Consider the following 23,880-nt stretch of genomic DNA (forward strand, 5'->3'; position numbering starts at 1 on the left):
AGTCTTACTAGCCTGCCGTGGTTTTTCATGTGTTCGTATACACACAGGAACACTGTGAGAGAGTGTGTGTGTGTGCTTTCATTTAGCAGATGTTTAAAAACATTATTCTATGGACCAGGACTTGCTGTAGGCACTGAGAATATATTGGTGAGGAACAAAAGCCAAGTTCCTACTCTGATGACGGGGAGAGAGACAAATAGTAAACATGTCAACGAATCAATGCGGTTGACAGCTTTGTGCTGTGGAAACGATAAAACAGGCCTTGGTGATGGAGAGTGGGATTCAGTGATTGGCCTCTCTGAAGAGATAGATAACCTTAAACTGACCTGAAAGGTGTGAAGGAAGCATGAATGTATGCAAATATCCAGGCAGAGCAGTTCTGGCAGGGAAAATATCAAGCAAAGACCCCAAGGGAACTACACTGGTGATGAGACTGCCTGAAAGACCCTCTCACTTTCAAAACTCATAGAAAGGCCAGCTAAAACATAACAAACATTATTTTCAAATGTATGGCTGGGCTTCCAAGGAAATAAGGCAAAGCCCCTAAGATGGAATTAAGCTTTGTATGTTCAAAGAACTGGCAGCAGGAAGGTGGATCTGGACCAAGAGGGCAAGGAGACCAGCAGAAGGTGAGCTCAGGTAAGTAGGTAGGGATCTGTTTCTGTTGGCTCCAGAGGCCATGGCAAGGCATTTGGGTTCAGTCCAAAGGTCTTGGGAGCCATTGGAGGCTTTCAGGAAGCAGAATGAAATGCTCTTGTTGACATTTCAACAGGATAAGTCTGGCTGATGTCGGGAGAGTGGCCTGTGACACACCAGGAGAGGCAAGGAAAGGAGAGTGAGGCTCCTGCTGAAAGTCAGGGGTACAGTGTTGCCAGACAGGGGCTCTGTGGTACCAGGGAGAGGTGGAGACATGGGTGGCTTGGAGGTCTATTGGAGAGATAGAGTTTGCTGAGAGATTGGACCTTGAGTGTGGTGAGGGGAAAAGAAGAGTCAAGGATGTGGTCCTGGTTTTTGGCACAAATATCTGGGTGGCTGGCAGTGTATCATTTGCTGAAAGAGAAATACTGAAGGAAAAACAAGACTTTTCTTTGATAGCAGAGCAGGAAATCAAAAGTTCCATTTTGGACACAGTAACTTTGAGATGCTTATTAGACACCTCTGTAAAAATGTAAATAGGCAGATGGAGATGGGTTTCTGGAGCTCTAGAAAGAAAACAGTCTGTGTTTCAGAGACAATGGCATATAGATGGTGCTTAAAGTCATGGAAATCCATGAGTCTTCCAAGAAAGAACCTGTAGCCAGAAAACAGGACTGGCAGTCAATATTTGGTATATACCAACTTTGGGGAGCTAGTCAGAGAAAGAGCCATTATGAAAACTAAAGGTACCTGGGGCGCCTGGGTGGCGCAGTCGGTTAAGCGTCCGACTTCAGCCAGGTCACGATCTCGCGGTCCGTGAGTTCGAGCCCCGCATCGGGCTCTGGGCTGATGGCTCGGAGCCTGCAGCCTGTTTCCGATTCTGTGTCTCCCTCTCTCTCTGCCCCTCCCCCGTTCATGCTCTGTCTCTCTCTGTCCCAAAAATAAATTAAAAAAAAAAAAAACGTTAAAAAAAAAAAAAAAAAAAAGAAAACTAAAGGTAAGTCATTGAGGTGGGAAGGAAACTAATACATGTAGTGATGAGGAAGATAAGGAGAATAACTTCTTCCAAGAAAAGAGAAAGGTCAACTATATGGAATGATTGAGAGAGTTGGAGTAAGAAGAGGATGGAGAAGTGACCATTAAATTTGGCAAGACAGATGACCTTGACTGGCACAATTTCTGTTGAATTTGGGGGCAGAAGCCTATTTGAGGTGAGAATATTGGATGAGAAAGTGGATAGAGTTGCTATAGACCATTCTTTTGAGAACAATTGGCTGTGATGGGGATAGAGGAGTAGCTGTGCAACTGGAGAGGCTTGTGGGGGTCAAGACAGGGTTTTTTCTTAGATGGTGGAGATGGGTGTGCTGAGGAAATGACCCACTGAGTAAGGCAAGAGAACACCATGAGGAGGGCTGAAGAGGAGGGATAGATAACTACAGGAGTTCTGTCCTTGAGAGAGAGAGAAGGTTGGGCTCCAGAGCCACGTGGACAGGTTGACCTTGGATTGGTTTCCACAGACGAACTGCCCAAGATCCTAAGGGAAGGAAGAGGGTGTGGACAGGAGCGGGTGGGTAGGGGTATTCAGCAGCGAGAAGATGAGATGTATGTGGTTCTCTCTGTGTTTGTTTTCTCAAAAAAAAAAAAAAAAAACAGGAGGTAGGGTCAAGTGCAAGGAGTGGAGTAGATGACTAGAGATTTGAAGAGGGACCTAAAAAGGTTACAAAAGAGTTTTGGAGCCTAGGGAAAATCATATTGCAAAAAAAAAAAAGGAGAGAGAAATGAGTGGACCACACACCCTTTATGTAAAGCAAGACCACAATGTATGTATGCACGCACACCCCAATCACGGGGTCAGAAGACCAACCTCATGGCTAATGAAGTAGAGAATGACATGAAACACAACAAATAGGCTAAGCTTCGGCTGCTGGAGAGAAGAATCTACCTGAAAAAACTGCATTTTCAACTGAGGAAAGCTGAACTCTGTACCAGCTAGCTCTTCTCTGGGTTTAGATTCTATGTGTAGTCCAGTTTCCTCTGTAGGCTGAAAAGTGCTCAACTGGAATCACACTGCGATCAGTCTCTTCCCTATTGCTGTGATGTTCAGGAGCAGGGGAAGTGAAGGGCGATACCAGGACCAGCTGTCAAGAAGGAGAGTGAAATCACCAGAGAAGCGTCTAGAGAAGTCCGAGCCAAAGCAAGGGACCTGAGGTTTCATAGAGAAGAGCTGAAATTCTTTAATGTAATCGCTGTCAATCAAGTAAGCCCTAAAGCTGTAACTGCAAAGAGAAGCATATTGCTCTCTTCATGCTGCTGTAAGAAATCACCACAAACTGGGGTGCCTGGGTGGCTCAATCGGTTGAGCGTCCGACTTCGGCTCAGGTCACCATCTCGTGGTCCGTGAGTTCGAGCCCCGCGTCGGGCTCTGGGCTGATGGCTCAGAGCCTGGAGCCTGCTTCCGATTCTGTGTCTCCCTCTCTCTCTGCCCCTCCCCCATTCATGCTCTGTCTCTCTCTGTCTCAAAAATAAATAAACGTTTAAAAAAAAGAAAAGAAATCACCACAAACTTACTGGTTTTAACCAGCACAAATTTATTATTCTCAAATTCTGGAAGTTGGAAGTCTAGATGAGTTGGCAGGGCTTCTTGGAGGCTCGAGGGGAAAATACATGGCCTTGCTTTTTCCAGCCTCTGCAAGCCACCTACGTTCCTTGGTGTGTGGCCCCTTCTACATCTTCAAAGCCAGAACTGTAGTATCTTCAGGTCTCTCCTCAAGCTCACCTCTGACTTTTGTCATCACATCTCTGTCTCTCTCTTTCTCTTACAAAAAGTCTCTTCTGTTTATGTAAGCAGGAGCCCAGCTCTATGACTTAATCATTGTACCTCAATATCCTTAATGGAATCTCACCTGCAAGGCAACTTTGCCAATAGGGGAACATAGTCGCAGGTCTAAGCATGGGGATGAGGACATAGAGAGGGAGCATTATTCTATCACAAGATGTTTCCTGGTCTATCCACTAGTGTGACGTAGTTCTGTGCTGTAACCTGACATTTAAAACATTGCTTTTGCTTCATTCAGCCATGTAAAGCTTTTCTTTTTCATCCAGTGTGTAAAATAATAGGATCTAGATCTTTTTTAAAAAAACATTCTTTATGAGAAGCTCTCAGATCAAATGTGAAGTGAACATGGTATGTTTTCTCTGTTCCATCATAAAATTTCTTCTGTGTTTTTGGATATTTGAGGCTTTTGAATTTCTGCTACATAGAACACTGAGAGTAGACATCCTCTCCTGAAGTTTATGATGTGGTTAATTTACCAGTTCATATAATCCTCATGTATTAAATTCCCAGGTAATATTTATTAATCTAAGATTGATACAGCATGTCACTGATGTTTATGTCATTTGTCAACAAATTCTGTTTATGAGTGAGTGTGCATAGACATGAAATTGAGTGTGGCCTCAAATCCTGGTGGAGAAGATTCTGATATGTAACTTCAGCTTTGTGGCCTTGAGGAAGTTGTCACCCTCAGAATCTCACTTGGCTCTTGTGTAAATAATGAATAATTACACTGCTCTCTTAGGGATGGCCTGGCTTTTGTTCACAGGACTTATAAATGCCAAGCAATGCCAAAAACTAAAATTTTGCCTAATATAATTCACCCATGCCTGTATACATTTCCTCTCTGTTTTCAATTAGATTTTTTTATCCTTCATTATTTCTCCTTTAGAATTATGTTTGAATGTAGCTTTTAACCATTCTATACTCATCCAAATATTGGCTTTCTTTTAGTTCTTAAAGAGTTTTCTGTTTGTATCCCATAATTCTTGTTTTTATTATATATATTATAGTAAAAATACTATTTAGAAATTTAAAATTCTCTTGATCTATTTTAGGACACGTGCATATGGAAAGATACCACAACTGCCGTTTCTTAATAATTGTACTGGTCTGGGTGCTGGGCAGCAAACCAAAGACACCCTTTCAAGGGATCACTAAAGAGTCATGTGGAAACAGTTAAAAGAAACTGGTAGGGAATAATAAAGTACCCAGGAGCTTGTAGCAGGAGGACATCTTGTACCCCCCTGGGCATCAAAGGGCAAGAAGAGGGAGGGACTGCCCGAAGTTGACAAGAGCTATGACCATAGAAGAAGGGCCCAGAGGGCAAGCATAACCAATGCCAAACCTCTACCCAGCCAGGGAAAGGCAGAAGGGAAGCAAGGGAAATAAGTGTCCTGTCCCCACTCTCTGGTCTCCTGTCCCTGCTTCCTTTATCCAAACCCAGTGGAAGCCAATGGGCAAGGGAGCCAGTTGACTCCCTTCATAGTGGTCTGTTTCCTGGCACACAGCAGGGTGGAGAGGAGTGGGCAGTCAGCGACTGGAGGAGCAAACCAAAATGCCCATCACAGTGGTCTGTTGGAAAAAAGCATTCCAAATTCATCATGGCCTTTGGAATTTGGTTGTACAGAAGCACACATGCATCCCCATACTTAAGCCCTGACCCCTTTGGTTTTTCTTTCACCACTCCTATCAGTGGTTGTGTACTTGAGCTGGTCACTGTGGCTAATCCCCACGTTGGGTCGTTCTTCTCTATTAAGACTTGATTAATAAATTTGCAGTGTGGACACGCACGATGATGGCGGGGTCCTCGCTTTCCCAGAAGGCAGTCTGAGGGTCACTGGCCTTCACTCTTCTCTTCTTCCTTTTCCAGGATGGAGCTTCAGCATGGGATCAGCCTACCAGTTTCATAGTTGGCGTGTGTTCGTGATAGTCTGTGCGCTCCCCTGTGTCTCCTCAGTGGTGGCCCTCACATTCATGCCTGAAAGCCCACGGTTCTTGTTAGAGGTAACACCTATAACTACAAATATTCAAGGAAGCTACATATGTTGGAAAGAGTTCCTTGCGAATTCTAGGAAAGTGTGTCTACCTCTTTAGGAGGTACGTTTTCCCTTGCTGCTATGGAACCATGGAGGGGTTGGCTTCATGGGGATATGCTTTTAAAGGATCAGTGTGTGAAAAAGCTTTCTCGTGGCCAGAAAGCACTAATGTTCCTCCCGAAGCAAGTAACTTTTCACTTAGTGAAGAGAAGATGTCTTATTTTTTTATACATGAAATTTTAGCAGCCAAAGATGCTATTTATAGTTACAGGTCCACCCATCCACTGAACTGCTAATGTCCTTAAGGATATCCAGTGGGATATCCCATTTGCACAGTTACACCCAATTTGATCTGACAACACAAGATGGTTATGGGAAAATCAGGGAGCATAAGTGTTTCATCTTTTCGCACCTCACTGTCTATTTGCATTTCTTAGGTTGGAAAACATGATGAAGCTTGGATGATTCTGAAGTTAATTCATGATACAAACATGAGAGCGCGGGGTCAGCCTGAGAAAGTATTCTCGGTGAGTACTTGCTTCTCAGAGAATCCTCTACGCCAGGGGCCAGGAAACCTTTCCTGAAAAGGCCAGATTGTGGATTTTTCTCTCTCTGCACCAGCTACGCTTATCTTTGAATTCCTCATATTTCTGTTTCACTGAGACGTGTTGCGCTTACTGCCCTTGTGAGTACTGTTCACTCTGCATGGAATGCTCTTCCATCGTCTAGTTACAAAATTTATTCTCAATGGGGAATGCTGGTCTAAATTATTAAAAATTAGGGGCACCTGGGTGGGTCAGTTGGTTAAGTGCCAGCTTCGGCTCAGGTCATGATCTCACGGTTTGTGGGTTCGAGGCCGCATCGGGCTGTGTACTGACAGCTTGGAGCCTGCAACCTGCTTCAGATTCTGTGCCTTCCTCTCTCTCCACCCCTCCCCTGCTCACACTGTGTCTCTCTCTCTCTCTCTCTCTCTCTCTCTCTCTCAAAAATAAACTAAAAAAAATTTTTTTAATTACTGAAAATTGGATGCATAGAATTTTTTGAAGGAACTATGGTTTTTAAATCTTTTTACATATGCAGTCATATACAATTTGACTAATAATGTTTTATCTGAAAGAGGTTTAGGCAGACATATCATAAGACATGAGGTGAACGTAAATAAGATCTTCAGTGTCTTATAAATGATGTCAACAATAGGTCTTTTGATGGCTTCCTGTCTTACATATAGGTCTTTCACCAATTTTGAGTTTATTTTTGTGTATGGTATAAGGAAGTGGTCCAGATTCATTCTTCTGCATGTCGCTGTCCAGTTTTCCCAGTACCACTTGCTGAAGAGACTGTCTTTATTCCATTGGATATTCTTTCCTGCTTTGTCAGAGATTAGTTGGTCATACGTTTGTGGGTCCATTTATGGGTTCTCTATTCTGTTCCATTGATCTGAGTGTCTGTTCTTGTGCCAGTACCATACTGTCTTGATGATTACTGCTTTGTAGTAGAGCTTGAAGTCCGGGATTGTGATGCCTCCTGCTTTGGTTTTCTTTTTCAAGATCGCTTTGGCTATTCAGTGTCTTTTCTGGTTTCAGACAAATTTTAGGATTATTTGTTCTAGCTCTGTGAAGAATGATGGTGTTATTTTGATAGGGATTGCATTGAATATGTAGATTGCTGTGGGCAGTATTGACATTTTAACAATATTTGTTCTTCCTATCCAGGGGCATGGAATCTTTTTCCATTTTTTTGGTGTCTTTTTTCAACTTCTTTCATAAGCTTTCTATAGTTTTCAGTGTATAGATTTTTCAACTCTTTGGTTAGATTTATTCCTGAGTTACGGTTTTTGGTGCAATTGTAAATGGGATCGATTCCTTGATTTCTCTTTCTGTTGCTTCATTGTTGGTGTATAGGAATGCAACCGATTTCTGTGCGTTGATTTTATATCCTGCAACTTTGCTGAATTCATGAATCAATTCTAGCAGTTTTTTAGTGGAATCTTTTGGGTTTTCCATATAGAGTATCATGTCATCTGTGAAGAGTGAAAGTTTGACCTCCTCCTGGCTGATTTGAATGCCTTTTATTTCTTTATGTTGTCTGATTGCAGAGGCTAAGACTTCCAATACTATATTGAATAACAGTGACGAGAGTGGACATCCCTGTCTCATTCCTGACCTTAGGGGGAAAGCTCTCTGTTTTTCCCCATTGAGTATGGTATTAGCATTGAGTCATTCATATATGGCTTTTATGATCTCGAGGTATGTTCCTTCTATCCCTACTTTCATGAGGGTTTTTATCAAGACAGGATGCTGTATTTTGTCCAATGCTTTCTCTGCATCTATTGAGAGGATTATATGGTTCTTGTCCTTTCTTTTATTGATGTGATGAATCACATTAATTATTTTGTGAATATTGAACCAGCCCTGCATCCCAGGTATAAATCCCACTTGGTCGTGGTGAATAACTTTTTAATGTACTGTTGGATCCGGTTGGCTAATATCTTGTTGAGGATTTTTGCATCCATGTTCATCAGGGAAATTGGTCTATAGTTCTCCTTTTTCATGGGGTCTCTGTCTGGTTTTGGAATCAAGGTAATGCTGGCTTCATAGAAAGAGCTTAGGAGTTTTCCTTCCATTTCTATTTTTTGGAACAGCTTCAAGAGAATAGGTGTTAACTCTTCCTTAAATGTTTGGTAGAATTCCCCTGGAAAGCCATCTGGCCTGGACTCTTCCAAGCAAAATAATTCTTAATCCAGAAGCTAATCTCTCTGAATGTTTTATCTGCTAATGTGTGCCTTTGTGGTTAAGATTCAAAGAAGGGTATTTTGGTTTCATATTATTCCATTGCTACTTGTTCTTCCCCTTTACTCTATGGTACTCCCTTTCATTCGCTTCTTTTAGGTGGTGTTGGGATCTGTATACTTGTGCCAATAGTCTCATATATGAATGGAGTGATTATATACTTTCTGTGGGAGTTGGGTTTTGCTTCTTTCAAAACAAATTATAAGCCTTCAGAGAAGAGAACTCATCACTTACCCTGTGTCACTCTTTACAGGTAAACAGAATCAAAACCCCAAAACAAATAGATGAACTGATTGAAATTGAGAGTGACACAGGAACATGGTACCGGAGGTGTTTTGTTCGGATCCGGACAGAACTCTACGGAGTAAGTAAAAAGTGTGCCCTGACTTGCTGCCCAACCTGTTGCATTTGAGGTTGGTCAGAAGCAGGATTGATTGCACTAGTTCCATGAGTAGGGCTGTGCCCACTTCTGCCCAGGTCACCTAATTCCCGCACTAGCGCCAGGTAAAAGGATCCCCATGGGATAAGCAGGCTAGCCAAGACATTCCATCTTTGGGAAGGAAAAGTGCTAGGCAAGGAGTCTTGGCTGGGATGGGGTGCCCTGAGGTCTTGGGTTACTTTGCCCACTGGCCTGCAGGAAGCTAAAAGGTGAAACTTGCAGTATTTGGTTCCCTACAGCCTTCAGGTTTTACATTTTAAGTTGGAATGAATCTGGTTGAAAGAAAACTCAGTGTTTTTGTAACTGGTGGAGGGGGTTGGGGAGTGGGTTGGCTGGCTAACTGTGAAAGAAAACTAACTCTTGCGTATTTCACAGATTTGGTTGACTTTCATGAGATGTTTCAACTACCCAGTCAGGGATAATACAATAAAGCTTACAATTGTTTGGTTCACCCTGTCCTTTGGGTAAGTAATATTTAAATTCTTCGTGAGTGAAATCTGTACATTTCCACCCTATAACTCCCAGTCACACTGCTTTCCTTTCTTATACTGTTTGATGCTGTTAATGTGCTAGGAAAGTTTTGTTTTTTTTTTTTTCCAGTTTAGATTTGCTGACAATTATAGTTTTTATAAACGACTTACCTTTATTTGTCCTAAAGCTGGGTGGCAAAACCAGTAGTGCTTGAAAAGCCCGACGAGACCATGGGTGATTTGCTCCCCATGGCTTCTCCACCCTTCTCTCCTCATTTGCTTGGCACCAGCTGCACTGGTCTCTTTGCTTTTCCTCGAACATGCCAGAACTGCTCTCATCTTAGGGAACTGCCTTGGCACTGCCCCCACATACCGTCCAGCTCATTTTCTCGCCTCTTTTGGGACTTTGCTCAGAGGTCACCTTCTCAGGGTCACCTTCCCTAAGCACTTATCTTAATTGCAGCCCCTCAGTACCTCCTACCCCCTTCTCAGCCTTATTATCCCTCCCACCCCAAGCACCTTCCATTTCTAATATACAAAAAGTATCTTCATTCTGCACAGAATAAAGCTCATCTCCCTCTCTCTGGAAGCTCTGGGAGAACAGGGATTTTTAAGCTGTTTTGTTCACTGCCATATCCCCCTGGTACATAGTAAGCACTCAATAAATAGTTGCTAAATGAGTAAAACCACCATATATGTGTTCTAAGAAAAGAGGAGGTAGGAAGAAAATTCCAGAATTTTGTTTGCTAATAGTTTCAGAATATTTGTGTCCAACTCTATTTTGCCTAGTTTATTGTTTAAAAGAGGCAGTTAGAGAATGCCCTACACTTTTAGGTCAATAGGCTCTTAGTGCCTAGGGGAGCCCGACATGTATGCCCCAGGTTCTATCTCTAAACATCCCTGACTTAAAACAGTAAACTGCAAAATAACCAATCTTTTGCAGTGCCATGGTGTGTGGTAAAGGGAGAGAGGAGGGAAGTGTGGATCAGGAGACCTAATATCTCATCCTGCTCTGTGACCTGAAGACACTCCCAAGTTTTATTTCCTTATTTCCAAGTTAGGAGGGTTGGTTCAGAATATGTAAAGTTACTCCCACTCAAGTTCTAAAAGGCACATTAATCTATGAAGGCAGAGAAGGCTGAAAAGTAACAGGTATTTTGTTCCTACTATGTGGTAAACACTTGGCTAGGTACAAAAATAAGCCTGTCGAAAGTTCTACTCTTAATGTGGAGATTTACATGGTAATATCGGGTTTGTTTATATTTTGTTACTTATGACTGACCACATTTTAAACTTTATGGTTCCCCTATAATACCCCTGAAATGTCAAATAGTGCCTAGCATTTAGTGGATGTTCAGTAAATGTTTACTGAATAAATAAAATATTGGCTGAAATTCCTCCACGTCACTGATGATGTATGTTTCAGGGTAGTGTGCTTCCGTCACTGTTGCCATTTTTAAAGATTTTTGTCCCGTGTATATGAGTAAAAAGCATTGTGATAGATGGTGCATCCATGAGTCATTTCTGATTTAGTGGCCACCGCTCTAAATCATTAGATTTACTAAGTAATTAATTCATGGTCTAAGAAGAGAAGGGCTTGGAATCTCTGGAATCCCAAGGCAGAGATGTTTGAGAAATCCTAATGACAGCGATGATGATAAAAACTAGTCTTTTGAGCACTCACTATGTGCTAGGTCCTTGGCATCCCATTTAACCTGAGTAACCACCAGGCGAGTACTGTCATCATTCGCAAATTAGAGATGGGGTCACTCAGGCTTAGGTAAGTGTGCATCAGAAGAATCACCTAGAGGGCTCCCTGTCCAGAGTTTCTGATGCAGTCAGTCTGCATGACCCCTGAGAGTTTGCGTTTGCAACAAGTTTTCAGGCGATGCTGATGCCTGCTCCTGGTCCTCAGACCCTTCTTTGGGAACCACCATCTTAGAGCAGCACTGTCCAACAGCAATGAAATGCAAATCACATGTGTCGTTTTAAATTTTCTAGCAGCCACACTAAAGAAAATAAAAGGAAACAGGTGAAATTAATTGTAATACTTTATTTAATTCATTATGCCCCAAATAGTGTAATTTCAATGTGCAATCAATATAAAAATGATTAATGACTTAATTTTAAGTTCTTTTTTTCATAAGTCTCCAAATTTGGTATTTTGCACGTATAGCACATCTCATTCGATCTAGCCACATGTCTTGTTTTGTTTTATTTTTTTAAGTTTTTATTTCAAATTCCAGTTGGTTAACACACAGTATAGTGTTAGTCTCAGGTGTACAATATAATGATTCAACACTTCTGTAAAACACCTGGTGCTCATCTCGCCAAGTGCCCTCCTTAATCCCCATAACCCATTTCCCATATCCCCCCATCCACCTCCCCTCTGGTAACCGTCAGTTTGTTCTCTACAGTTATGAGTCTTTTTCTTGGTTTGCCTCTTTTTTTTTCCTTTATTCCTGTGTTTTGTTTCTTAAATTTCACATATGAGGGGAGTCATATGGTATCTTTCTTTGTCTGACTGACTTATTTCACTTATCATAATACTCTTTAGCTCTATCCACGACATTGCAAATGGCAAGATTTCATTCTTTTTTTAAGGCTGAGTAATGTTTTAGTGTGTGTGTGTGTGTGTGTGTGTGTGTGTGTGTGGCTTCTTAATCCATTCATCAGTCAATGGACTTGGGCTACTTCCATAATTTGTGTGTTGATAGTGCTGCTATAAATATCAGGCTGCATGTATCCCTTTGAATTAGTAGTTTTGTATTCTGTGGGTAAATACCTAGTAGTGAATTTGCTGGATCATAGACATTTTTCTAAAGAAGATATAGATATGGCCAACAGACACATGAAGAGGTACCATAACTGATCATCAGGGAAATACAAATCAAAACTACAATGAGATACCATTTCACACCTGTCAAAAGGGCTAAAATCAACGACACAAGAAACAAGGGTAAGGATGTGGAGAAGGGGGAATCTTCCTACACTGTTGGTGGGAGTGCAAACTGGTGCAGCCACTCTCGAAAACAGTGTGAAGTTTCCTCAAGAAGTTAAAAATAGAACTACCCTATGACCCAGCAATTGCACTCGCCACATTTCAACTGCTCAGTACCCACATGTGGTTAGTAGCTGTTGTACTGAAGAACCCAGCCGCATGACTTAGTTGTCATATGCTAGCATAATACATTAGAAGGTAAGGCATAATACATTAGAGGGAAATAACCTGCATGTCCCTTTTCCCAGCCTCAAATCACTTGAGAAATGGTTCTCTGCCCTCAGACTAGCAGGATCACAGTAGTGTAGAAACCAAGAAATATTCCCCATTAGTAAGGAGGTCATTCTTTAAGGGTACTCACATTTTGGATCCTAGGAGTTAGTACAAGCAGACTGGGAGACAAGGTTGCTCATTGAAGCCTGGGGTGATGAGAAAAACTTCAGCATCAGGATGCCATGTGGTTGATATAGGCTGCATGTTCCTTTCCAAAGGAAGAGTGCAGAAATTATACATCTCAGGTTCCCTAGGTCAAGTCGTCTCTCTAGTTTGATTTTTGCAGATTTCACCATGGCGAGGAGGGGGCAATACAGATTACCGTTTAATGATTCCTAATGTTACAGGGAGACAGTCACAGTCAGAAGTGCTTCTCCAAGAACCACCACCTCTCTGAAAATGTCAGGGAGGCAGTCATTGCCACTGGTATGCTGGCACCTTTACAAACTCACTCTTGTTTTTGTCGTTGCAGATACTATGGATTATCTGTTTGGTTCCCTGATGTCATTAAACATCTGCAGTCGAATGTGTTGCCAATCGAAAAGATAGAGAGAGAAAAATTTTCAAATTTCACTGTTAACTTGACAATAGCAAATGAGTTGCATATTGGAGCGGAATACGACAATGGCAGGTCCAGAAACTTTGAAATAACTTAACTTTCTAAATGTAACTTTCTAAATGTATTTCTCATTGGCCTTCACTGCACTAAAGCATGCACAGTTTTTTTGTTTTAGTTTGTACTTAGTCGTTTTCAAATTGAACTTAAAAACTTCCAAATGGGCTTTAAAGATACGGTACATGTATATAAGTATTTTACTTAAAACTATTTCTGAAACAGCTGCTTTACATTTATTTAGGGGAATCGACTGGTACAAAAAGAAAATTTACAGAGACCCTGGAAAGCAACAAAAATAAGTTACGGAAGAGAAGAGCGTAGAGTGTGAGAAAATAATATGGGTTATAGTGTAATTTAATCCAGAGAAGAAATGTCAAGTGTCATTTGATGCCTGTCTCCTATCCCTGAAAAAGGGGACCACTTTTCAGAACCCCTTCCTTCTCCCTATGCCAAATCAATAATTGGCATTAAATTGTATCAGGAAGACTCTCAGAGAACAGGAATCGTTTCCCAAAGTTAAGGGTTTTGAAAATATGGAATAAGTTAGCAAAGGACATTTTTGAAGATGGAATCTGGAATGCATCTTGATAAGGGGAGAGAACTGGCTCAGGAAGGTGGCTCTGGTCCATTCTTTCAGGGAGGGAAAGATACAGACAAGGTCATTGTTTCCATCAGTCGTTGTCTGAGCCAATAATTGCCGGTATGAGCTCCTGTTGGTTAACATCATTCTTAGGAAGTTGTCCCAAATGCAGAAGTGGTAAAAGTAAAAGTAAAAATTTTAAAAAACTGAACAAGGTCCTCCAGGGCATAACTAGTTTGGAAGGAAAAGAAAGAATTCCATAGGATGTTTACGGTCTGTATAATGAAAGGGAGAATTATGAATTAGGAGATAATTGTTTAAATTGGCAATTCCATGAGGGGCCTAATCCTTAGCCAAGCCCTGTAGGATCACCTTCACTCTCCCACATAAAATACCAGCCCAAGTCTGCACTGGTTTTTCCCCCAAAACCTTAGAGTCAAGTGCTCTCTAATTGAGGGTAAAAATTTACTTCATTTATTTTTTAAAGTATTGTTACTCTGTTAAGAATGTCTAATACGTTTGTGTCTCTGACATATTTTAAATGATATTTGTTGAAGTTCTAAGCCAACTATTCAGTAATCACTAAGAAATGTTTTACATTAGCCATAGAGCGATTAGTAAGTTTAATAGTATTAAAATCCTTGTAGAACATACATATTTATTTTAGAAGATGATAGAATATTTATTTGTTTGTCCTTTAGGAAAAGTGAAATACCACCAGCTAACTCATTTTTTCCAAATAGCTTTCCTATTCAGTATCATAAAATGGCAACTCTTTTCCGTGCCATGGTACTGGTATGGAATAACCTCCGGGGTGTAGACTATCATGAAACAAAGCAAAAAGTGTAGAATAACTTGTCTTGTCTGCTGGCAGTCCATATACAGAACCTGGAAGAGCACACGAGAACCTGTGCTACACTGGTTATCTCTGGGCAAAAGAACTGGGTGGCTTGGGAATGGGTGGGGAAAGACTTATTATATCCTTTTTTGATGTTTTGATCTTTGTACCTTGTGTACCCTATGTATATATTATCCACTCATAAAAAAAAAAAACCTAAAAAATTGCTTCCCCTTTCTAAATTCAGTTCTATTTCAGAAAATTGATAATATTCTTACTATGTGTCATTACTTACCCTTCTTTAATGGAAAAATTTACAGTTTAGATGGTTTTACTCTAGACCCCTGGAGTAGAGGTTCATATAAGATTACTTTTTAAGATGGCGATCTGTTAGGCCACAGTGCACTTTGAGCTGATGAATGCAATCAGGCATTAAGGTGAGAACAATTTTGAAAGTACTAAAGAATATATAGATCTTAAGTCAGTCAGCTTCCTTGCCTGGGCAGCTCAGACCCTTTCTGTTCCTAATAGGAGTGGTATTTGGTATAATAACTTCTTCTACAGTTGAACCAGCATTTTCTTCTCAGTGACTGGCTAAGTATACATTCATGGTCTCTTAATAACTTACCAAGACACGTTGATAACTATCAATCTATGTCTCTTAGAGGTCCTGACCAACACGGACATCTAAGATGTTAGGATCATCATAACTATTAATCCTGTTCACCACCTATAATCCCTGCCCACAGCAGCACCCAGAAACATCTACAAGTTTTCAAAAATGAGCAGAGCTCTCTAGTCAGTCTGCTTGGCTCAAGGAATACCTGTGAGAAGAAAAATATTCATGGAAATGAGTGTAACTTATGAGTTTCTTGAGCCTTGAGTCAATCATCCCTCACATAAATGAAGTAGAATTATTATGTCCTCTCTTCAGAATCACTGAAAATCCCTACACTAGAATGAATAAGTCTTGAGTTTTTAGCTTGGCAAACAGACTTTCATTAAAAGTGAGCATGAGAGCACATTCTCAAGTTAGAGCCTTTAACCCCAAAAGAGAGAATTTTTGAATAAAGGCATATGAGCAGGAACGAAAGGATAGGATTGAAAAATAAGGAATCAGTAGCCACAGGCAAACTCCAAACACTGTACCGTCAATAGGATACTCCACAAAATCTTATGCCAACATTGCAAAGGCTTAATGAAGTTATCTTGAATGCCATCTCTTCTGGTGGAAAATCATATTGGTGAGCAATGAGATAGCCGAAGGACAGGCTGTATGAGGAAAAGGTGGGAAAGCTAAGAGCCTAGAAAATTCAAAGGCCATTGTCCTTTTTGGAGAGTTTATAAATGGGGCATCAGATCTCTCAACCCATTTGACTTCACTTTGAACCCTGATGGACATAACCATTGATAAGAATTTTTTGTGTGTGTTGGGCAGATTTCTAGGGATCAAGTTCAAATCCGTAACTTTCAAAGATTCAGTTTTTAAGGAGTGCACCTTTAAGGATGTGACTTCAGTCAACACCTACTTCAAGAACTGCACATTTATTGACACTGTTTTTGATAACACAGGTAGGTGTGCTACTTAGCCCTGCCTAGGGCCTCTTCAAATGGCCCAATTCTTGGCAGAAACGTGATACCCCTGTGTGGGCAGAGGCTTATGGGGAAAGTAGATGTTAAAGTGTAAAGGAATGAATTTCCTTAATCAGGTTAAGCTTACATTATTTGTCTCCCGTCAGATTTAATGCCGTTGGATTTGCTGAAGTTCAAAGTTGAAAAAAATCCTTTGAGCAATTTTGAAGAGAAGAATTAACCTGTAGTTTGTTTGTTTTGATAATCCTGGTTTCATATTCTGATGTCCGCTTAAGTGATCATGCCTGAACTTCAGTTAACACAAACGGACCGCATATGGCCATGCTTAATCAGATAGCTTTTTAATGCAATCCATGTAATGGAGTCTGGAAAACTCTCCAGGACAAATAGGAGGGGGAGGTGGAAACACTGATAGAGCACCTACTGTATGCTGGTTCCTACTCACTATCATTAGATGTTCATTATCTCATTTGTTGAGATGATAGTGGAAACTTGGCAAAATTAAGTAATTTGGCTGCCTTCTTAGACCTAGTGACAGTTAACATTTGGAACCAGTTTTATCTGATTGCAAAGCTCATGCTTTCCCACTCCTACACTCTGGTCCATCTGTCCTATGAGTCCAAAATAACAGCCCCACACTGGCGGGAGTAAAGCGCTCCGCTCTTGGCAGCCCTGCCTTCTTGGTGCTCAGACAGGAGCCAATGCTGCCCGGCTCCAGATCAGAGTGGAATCAGGTGCCTTCGGGATTTTGTAAAGAGTGCTGTCACTGTCTTCTAACCCAATCAACCTTGGAAGACCAGCTTTTTAGGCAGATCTTGATGAGCAAGGACAGCAACAGTTTTGATTCCCACTGTCTTTTAGCAGAAGCCACCCCTCTGCACCCGCTCCTTGAACAGATCCAAGTTCAAGGCAAAAAAAAAAAAAAAAAATTCAGCAGTGACCTTCCAACAAGGTTCTAGTAAGGAACTCTTGTTCCTTTGTATGTTCCTCCACTTTGACCTCAAGTTACAAATTCAGCCTAAGGAGCCCGACAAAAGTCCCGTTCCTTTTCTTTGCCTCAGAGCCCATAAAATAGCAACGACAAGACTGATTCATGCACATTCTGAAACAAATTGTTTTTGTAATTGTAGTAGGGAAGCTATTAGTACTGTAATGATAGTCCTTATGTAACATGATAATTAGAACGAAGTAACATTATAAAGAAGCAAGTAACATAATTAGCAATGGCCAACCATAAGAAATCAGAAAATAAGTGGATTCTTTAATTTATTCCTTTATTCGACAAACATATCCTTCATTCAGGCTACTTTGTAATGTGACGTTCTAGACCAGTCCCTGTGCTTTGGCCAGACCTTGAAGCCCTCAAGGAGTTTACAATACCATGACTCTTTCCTGAATTCTTGACAGGCTTTTTTATACTGGTGTGGAACTGTAAAGAGCTTGATAAATTGTCTTTGTGTCCACAGATTTTGAGCCATATAAATTCATTGATAGCGAATTTCACAACTGCTTGTTTTTTCACAACAAGACGGGATGCCAGATTACCTTTGATGATGACTATAGTGCCTACTGGATTTACTTTGTCAACTTCCTGGGGACACTGGCAGTGTTGCCAGGGAACATCGTGTCTGCTCTCCTGATGGACAGAATTGGGCGCTTAACGATGCTGGGTATGTGCTTGGTTTCATGTAAAATAAAGGAGCTGCCCCTGCAATCCACAGGGAGCCCGTTTCCCACTGTCCTCCCTATCCTCTTAGGGATTTGCATCCCACAGAGATGAGGAGAAATCCCTTAAGACCTTTCATTAAGACTAGAAATTATGTCTAATTACGTTTTATTTGAGCAGCTTCCATGAGTTAACAGCCTGAAAAACTAATTATGTGTGACTAATGTATATTTTTCCACTTAAGTAGCTGAGTAATTGATGATGTGCATTTCATGCTTGCTGTGTTTAGAAGGCTGTTAAAGAGGCAAACTTTTAATACAGGTGAACATACCTGTACCTGAGCTTTATGAAGTCAAGCCTACACCTTCCCCTTGGGATTCACTTTTGCTGAGAGATGTCAAAGACCCAAGGTTCTTGGTCTACTAAGATGATGAGAAACATTCCAGCCTTTTGTGTTCTTCATTGGCAGGTGGTTCTATGGTGCTTTCAGGGATCAGCTGTTTCTTCCTTTGGTTGGGCAGCAGTGAATCCATGATGGTAGGCGTGCTGTGTCTGTATAATGGATTGACCATCTCGGCCTGGAACTCTCTTGATGTGGTCACTGTGGAACTGTACCCCACAGACCGGAGGTATGTTAAAATGGGCCTCTAGGAAGAGGTGCTCTGAGCTTCATGGGACCACTGAAAAGTCATAGAATATAAGCCAAACTGTCATTTCCCAAAGGAAGTGAAAATCCAAAAATAGTATCTGGTTTATGAGGTTGTAGTTTTCACTCCTATCTCTTAAAAAGAAAATGTAGGGGAATATAGTTGCTAGTGGAAGAAATAATAAGGCAGTGAAACCGGTGAAGGGATTTAATTGTGTCTATGACTTAGTTTGGTGGCTAACAATAGGAGGAACCTTTAATGAAGCAGTGAGGGGCAGGATTTAACCCACATTTTGACCCACATTTTGAGTTGCTAATCAGTCCTGAGAGGGTCCTTACCTTCCTTTGCAAGTGTCTACATGAGCTCTGTATTAAGCAACCACGCAGAAGTCTCTAGACCATATCTTTTGACCTTCCTGGTCTGTTGGAGGGAAGCCCAGCACATTCCAGTTACAACAACAACAGCAACAACACAGATTGCTATTAGAAGAAAAGTATGCATCAGACCCAAAGTGGAGACAAAAAGACTACACCTTTATCAGAGAAGGGGCTAAAAGGTAGAGTTTGGGGGTAGAGCTATAGCAGTTGAAAAACTGAAAGAATAGAAACCCTGTTTTTCCATTTGACATGAGCAAAGACAAATGGCCTCTGCCTTTTTAAATTTCATGTATACTTTGTCACCACAGAAGCCCTTTCTGCTGGAGGATAGGGTCAGTAGTCTCTGGACTCCAAAGTGGAGAAGGGATTTTTCTAGGACTATGCAGACATTTGGGGTAAGAATTTTCAACTGATCCCGAGTCCCTCCTTTTGTTTACTGGCCCCAATGGGGTACATTCTCTGCCTGTCCAGACTCTCTAGCTTAGATTTCTTCTTCATGAACATCTATCACTGAGTGTATAGAACACTAGCGGAAGTATATACCCATCTCCTGAAGAACATCTCAAACTCTCATGGATGTCTAATCAAATATTATTCTAAGTAACCTCCTATTGAATATTTAGTCTCTGAAAGGAACCACGTACTCCACATAAAGCATCTCCTTCATTCATTCAACAAACATTGATTCTCGTTTGTGAGTGAGCTCCTGGGGCAAATGCCAAAGGCCTTAGGATGAGGGTGCTGCCAAAAGAGAGAGAGAGAGATTAGGACTCATTAAGACTCTGCAGTATTAATTGAGTATTATTTTATCAACCCTTCATCTTGCAAACAGGGCCCAGAGGTAGATTAAACTATACATTTAAAATAACACCCTGGGGTGCCTGGGTGGCTCAGTCAGTTGAGCATCTGACTCTTGATTTCGGCTCAAGTCATGATCCAGGGTCGTGGGATCAAACCCCACATTGGAGTCCACACTGGGCATAGAGCCTGCTTGGGATCTCTCTCTCTCCCTCTCCCTCTCCCTCTCCCTCTCCCTCTCCCTCTCCCTCTCCCTCTCCCTCTCCCTCTCCCCCAAGTGTGTGCTCACACTCTCACTCTCTCTCTCTCAAAATAAAATAAAATTAACCCCTTAATGTTAAAGCAAGGCTATGGCATTGTCAGATGCCTTTTTGTTATGCATTTAAGAGTTTGATACTCTTTTAGATGACTCAGGTGCTAATCCATCTACCATAAGGGATGGTACTCCTCTATGGCAAAATCTGGCTTCAAGAAAACCCATGAATTTGGCAGATCCCCCCCATGAGAAACATAGGCCAGCTCTAATTCTGTTGTTGAAAATGTTAAACATCAACTAAAGCAAGAACAGAAACATGCACAAATTTTATTAGGAGACACGCCCGTGTAAGAGAGAACAGAGAGGGAAGTGAAGTCTGGGAGAGTTGCCCCGAAGCCTGAGCCCCAGCAAAGGACCGAGGAAGGATATTTGGGTGGACTGCCCCAGACCTCCAGCAGTCTCAGGAAGGTTTGGCAAGGCTGTTGAAGGGGGCAGGGGGGGACGCCAGCTTCCAACAAGTCCTGTGTGTCCCGAGAACCAGCCTGCAGTAGCACTCCGGACATGCTCAGTTATTGGAACAGCAGAACGTGGGGATGGATTTGAGAGCACAGCAGCTGGGGCAGCAACTTGGATGTCCGAAAGGTGTGTTTACACCTCAGCCACACCTTTGCTGGAGGACACTCTCCAGCTCTTATACAGATGTAATTAGATACTGTGCAGCAAGTCAGTGTGTTCAGTGATCGAGAGATAACTGGCCCTGCAGCACTGCCAGGGCCCTGGTGAAGGAGCTAGTACTCCCAACTCTGTTTCCAGCTAAAACTGTCTCTTCCATCTCTGCCCATCTCTGTTCCTCTGGGTCACACAAAGAGGTCTCCATGGCTCTCTGGCTCATCTGTCATAGGAAAACGCCAACAGTTTTGCATGCAAGCATCCTATGGCCTCTTCTCCCCAAGAAGGCAGAAGAGTACATCTTGACAAGAATTCTGACTAGAGCCTGTGATATTTCATATTGGAACGTAAGCACTGCCAATTCCCTGCCCAGTGTCTAGAATCTGCCCTTCATGATCACAATAGGACGCTCTGATTCCAGGTCCCAAGCTCAGAAAGTAACTTTTGAAGCCATTTAACAGTGATTCCCTATCAAAATCCCAGTCCAAATGATTCTATCTGGGGAACATAATGGAAGGTATAGTCTAAGTGCTATATGGCAGTTACTTAACACTTGAAAACCACATTTGTCAAGCACATGGTGGCTTTTCTTTTAATGTTTTATACCTTTGGCTTTTCCTAGGGGTTATGTTTGCCTTTACTGTGAAACACCAATGAGGACAGGACACCACCCTTTACAGTGTACTTTTCCCTCTGTGCACAGTCCACCCCCCAGTATGCAGGGAGCTCTGGAACCCCTCATAAGCAGCTGCTCTGTTCCTTCATTTCCTGTGATAAAAATTGGTAATTCTTCACATTTCACTCTCTCTTATGCAGTAAGGGGGCCCATCTCTTCTAAATCTGCATGGTCCAGCTAGTGCTTCATTCCTTCTCATTCTGATTTGCCCTCTTTTCTTCCTCTTTTATTGAGTTTGTGTTTTTCGTAAGTTACCCAAATTATTTCCCAAAGAGGCAAGGAAATTAAAAATCGGAATTAGACACACTTACAAAAAATAGCACTTTTTTGTGCCTAAAACATGAAACAGGAAGTACCTACAAGCACTTTTTGTTAAGAAAACCTCTGTTTTCCCCCTCTGCATGCCACATTTTACTTCTGAACACCAGGTGTGGGGGGCTTTCTTAATTTTCTACAATTCATAGCAAACAAGCGCTATATGTCCTACGACTTAACTCAATTCTGACAGCATCTATCTGGAAATAGCCTCAGATCCTACAGGCTAGGGTCTCAGTTCCCACAAGACTGCCCCCATTTCAGACGCCAAACACAAGTCAGGTTATCACCTGCACTTCTGACCTACTGGCTATAAATTGGAGTTCTCACAACCCCTTCCTTGGGTTTGAGAATTTGAATGGCTCGCAGAACTGAAGGGAACATTTACTTACATTTACCAATTTTATAAAAAGATGCAATTCAGGAAGAGCCAGATGGAAAAGATGCATAGGGCGGGGTATGAGGGAAGGGCCCGGAAGCTTCTGCTTCTCCAGCTGCCACTACCCTCCCAGTTCTTCCAGTGTTGACCAACTTGGAATGTCAGCATCTTGTGGTTCAGGATTTTTATAGAGCCTAATCTCTAGCCCACCCCTTCCCAGTTCCAACCCTCTAATCACTTGCTCTTTCTAGATCAGCCCCATCTGGTCACTTTCTAGGGGCCCCACCCTAAGTCACCTCCTTAGCATAAGCTCAGGCATGATGAGAGGGCTGCATTATGAATAACCGAAGGCATGCCTGTCACTCAAGTTTTAGCAGCTAGAAACCTGGACAGAGACCCCCATATATTTCTTAGACCACACCTTTCTCCTGTGTAAGTGTCACTATGATTCTTCTATTTTTAAAACCTCAGCATCAAAAGTAAACATGACATAATGATTGCAGTCTTAAACAGATACTTGATGACATTTCAGCTTTCCCCTCAGGTTAGAAAGATAATGGACAGTAACGGTGCATAATACAATCAGGGGCAGAGAAAGGAGTGGAAGGACCCTCACAAAGACACAGACTTGTAGAAAACTCTGGGCTGGTAGTGCATCCCCATTGAGTCATTTTAGTGGAGTCTGTGTAAGATCCAGTTTGTTGATGGAGATGTGAGGGGATCCATTTTTTGAAATAGAAGCTTAGGGAAACATTTTAGTATATTCATTCTGTGACACTCTCTGACACCAAATATATGGTGTCTTTTCCAACACCAGCCAGTTCTCCAATCTTGACACCACGTGGAGTTAGCATCAGATCCTACAAGTTAAAGGGCTCAGTGTCATGAGACTGCCCCTATTTCAGATGCCAGCTGCAAATGGGGTGCCCAGGCAACTCACACTTCTGCCCGGCCAACTACAAATTGATGAATTTCCACAACCCTGAACACATTTGATACTTTACTGTATAAAGTACTTGGGTGAGGTAAGGAAGAGTCCCAAGTGCAGAAGCCTCTGTTCCCATGGAATTAGTTAACTTATACCACCCGGCTTCCATGTGAATGCTTTCACCAGTCTGGAAGCTCTCTGGATTTATAGAGGTTTCATTATGGAGGCATGACTGATTAAATCATTGGTCATTGGTGACTTAATTTCATCTCCAGCTCCTCTCCCTTACCTAGAAGTTTGGGGTGGAGTGGGGGGCTAAACTTTTCAACTTTCTATTCATATGGTTGGTTATTTCCAGAGACCAGCCCCCATCCAGAAGCTATCTAGGAACCCCTTAAAATAAAGCAGAGATGACCTGTAGTTTTCTGTTATTATGTGGAAAAACTGAGATTTTATTGTTTTTATTTTTTTTAATGTCTAGTCATTTTTTGAGAGGCAAGAAGGGACAGAGCGTGGGCAGGGGAGAGGCAGAGAGAGAGAGGGAGACACAGAATCTGAAGCAGGCTCCAGGCTCTGAGCTGTCAACACAGAGCCCGACACGGAGCTCGAACCTACAAACAAGATCATGATCTGAACTGAAGTCAGATGCTTCACTGACTGAGCCACCCAGGAGCCCTGAATGCTGAGATTTTAAAGACTGATACAACTCAATGTTACCCAGAGTAGGTGAGGGTGGAATTAGTCCTCAGAGACTGTTATGGGAATTCTAAAACCAGGCACAACATTTTTAGAGGCAGGAATTTTTTCCTATAGGTGAGGTGTTGTTTCCTCTGACTGCTCTCAAGACTTTGTCTTGGTGTGGACTTCTTTGGGTTACCATGTTTGAGGTTCATGCAGCTTCTTGAATCTGTAGGTTTGTGTCTCTTGGCAAATTTGTCAGGTTTTCAGCCATTATATATTTGAATATGTTTTCTCTTCTTCTGCCTAAACTCCAGTGACATAAATATAAGATCTTTTGTTATAGTCCCACAGGTCCTTGATGCTCAGGTGATTTGTTTTCAG

General features: G+C 41.8%; 1 protein-coding gene across 1 annotated transcript in view; it reads left to right on the plus strand.

The window, feature by feature from the left end:
- Nucleotides 1–23,880, plus strand: part of SV2C (synaptic vesicle glycoprotein 2C) — a 161,382-nt gene that overhangs the window by 121,528 nt on the left and 15,974 nt on the right. Inside the window, exons 4-11 of the mRNA XM_007079832.3 lie at nucleotides 5,343–5,476; nucleotides 5,946–6,035; nucleotides 8,551–8,661; nucleotides 9,112–9,200; nucleotides 12,953–13,111; nucleotides 15,953–16,086; nucleotides 17,574–17,777; nucleotides 18,243–18,402. Of these exons, the coding sequence (XP_007079894.1) occupies nucleotides 5,343–5,476; nucleotides 5,946–6,035; nucleotides 8,551–8,661; nucleotides 9,112–9,200; nucleotides 12,953–13,111; nucleotides 15,953–16,086; nucleotides 17,574–17,777; nucleotides 18,243–18,402 (1,081 nt within the window). The remainder of the gene's footprint in view (nucleotides 1–5,342; nucleotides 5,477–5,945; nucleotides 6,036–8,550; nucleotides 8,662–9,111; nucleotides 9,201–12,952; nucleotides 13,112–15,952; nucleotides 16,087–17,573; nucleotides 17,778–18,242; nucleotides 18,403–23,880) is intronic.

This window comes from Panthera tigris, chromosome A1, assembly GCF_018350195.1.
Source record: "Panthera tigris isolate Pti1 chromosome A1, P.tigris_Pti1_mat1.1, whole genome shotgun sequence".
Classification (NCBI taxonomy): Eukaryota; Metazoa; Chordata; class Mammalia; order Carnivora; family Felidae; genus Panthera; species Panthera tigris.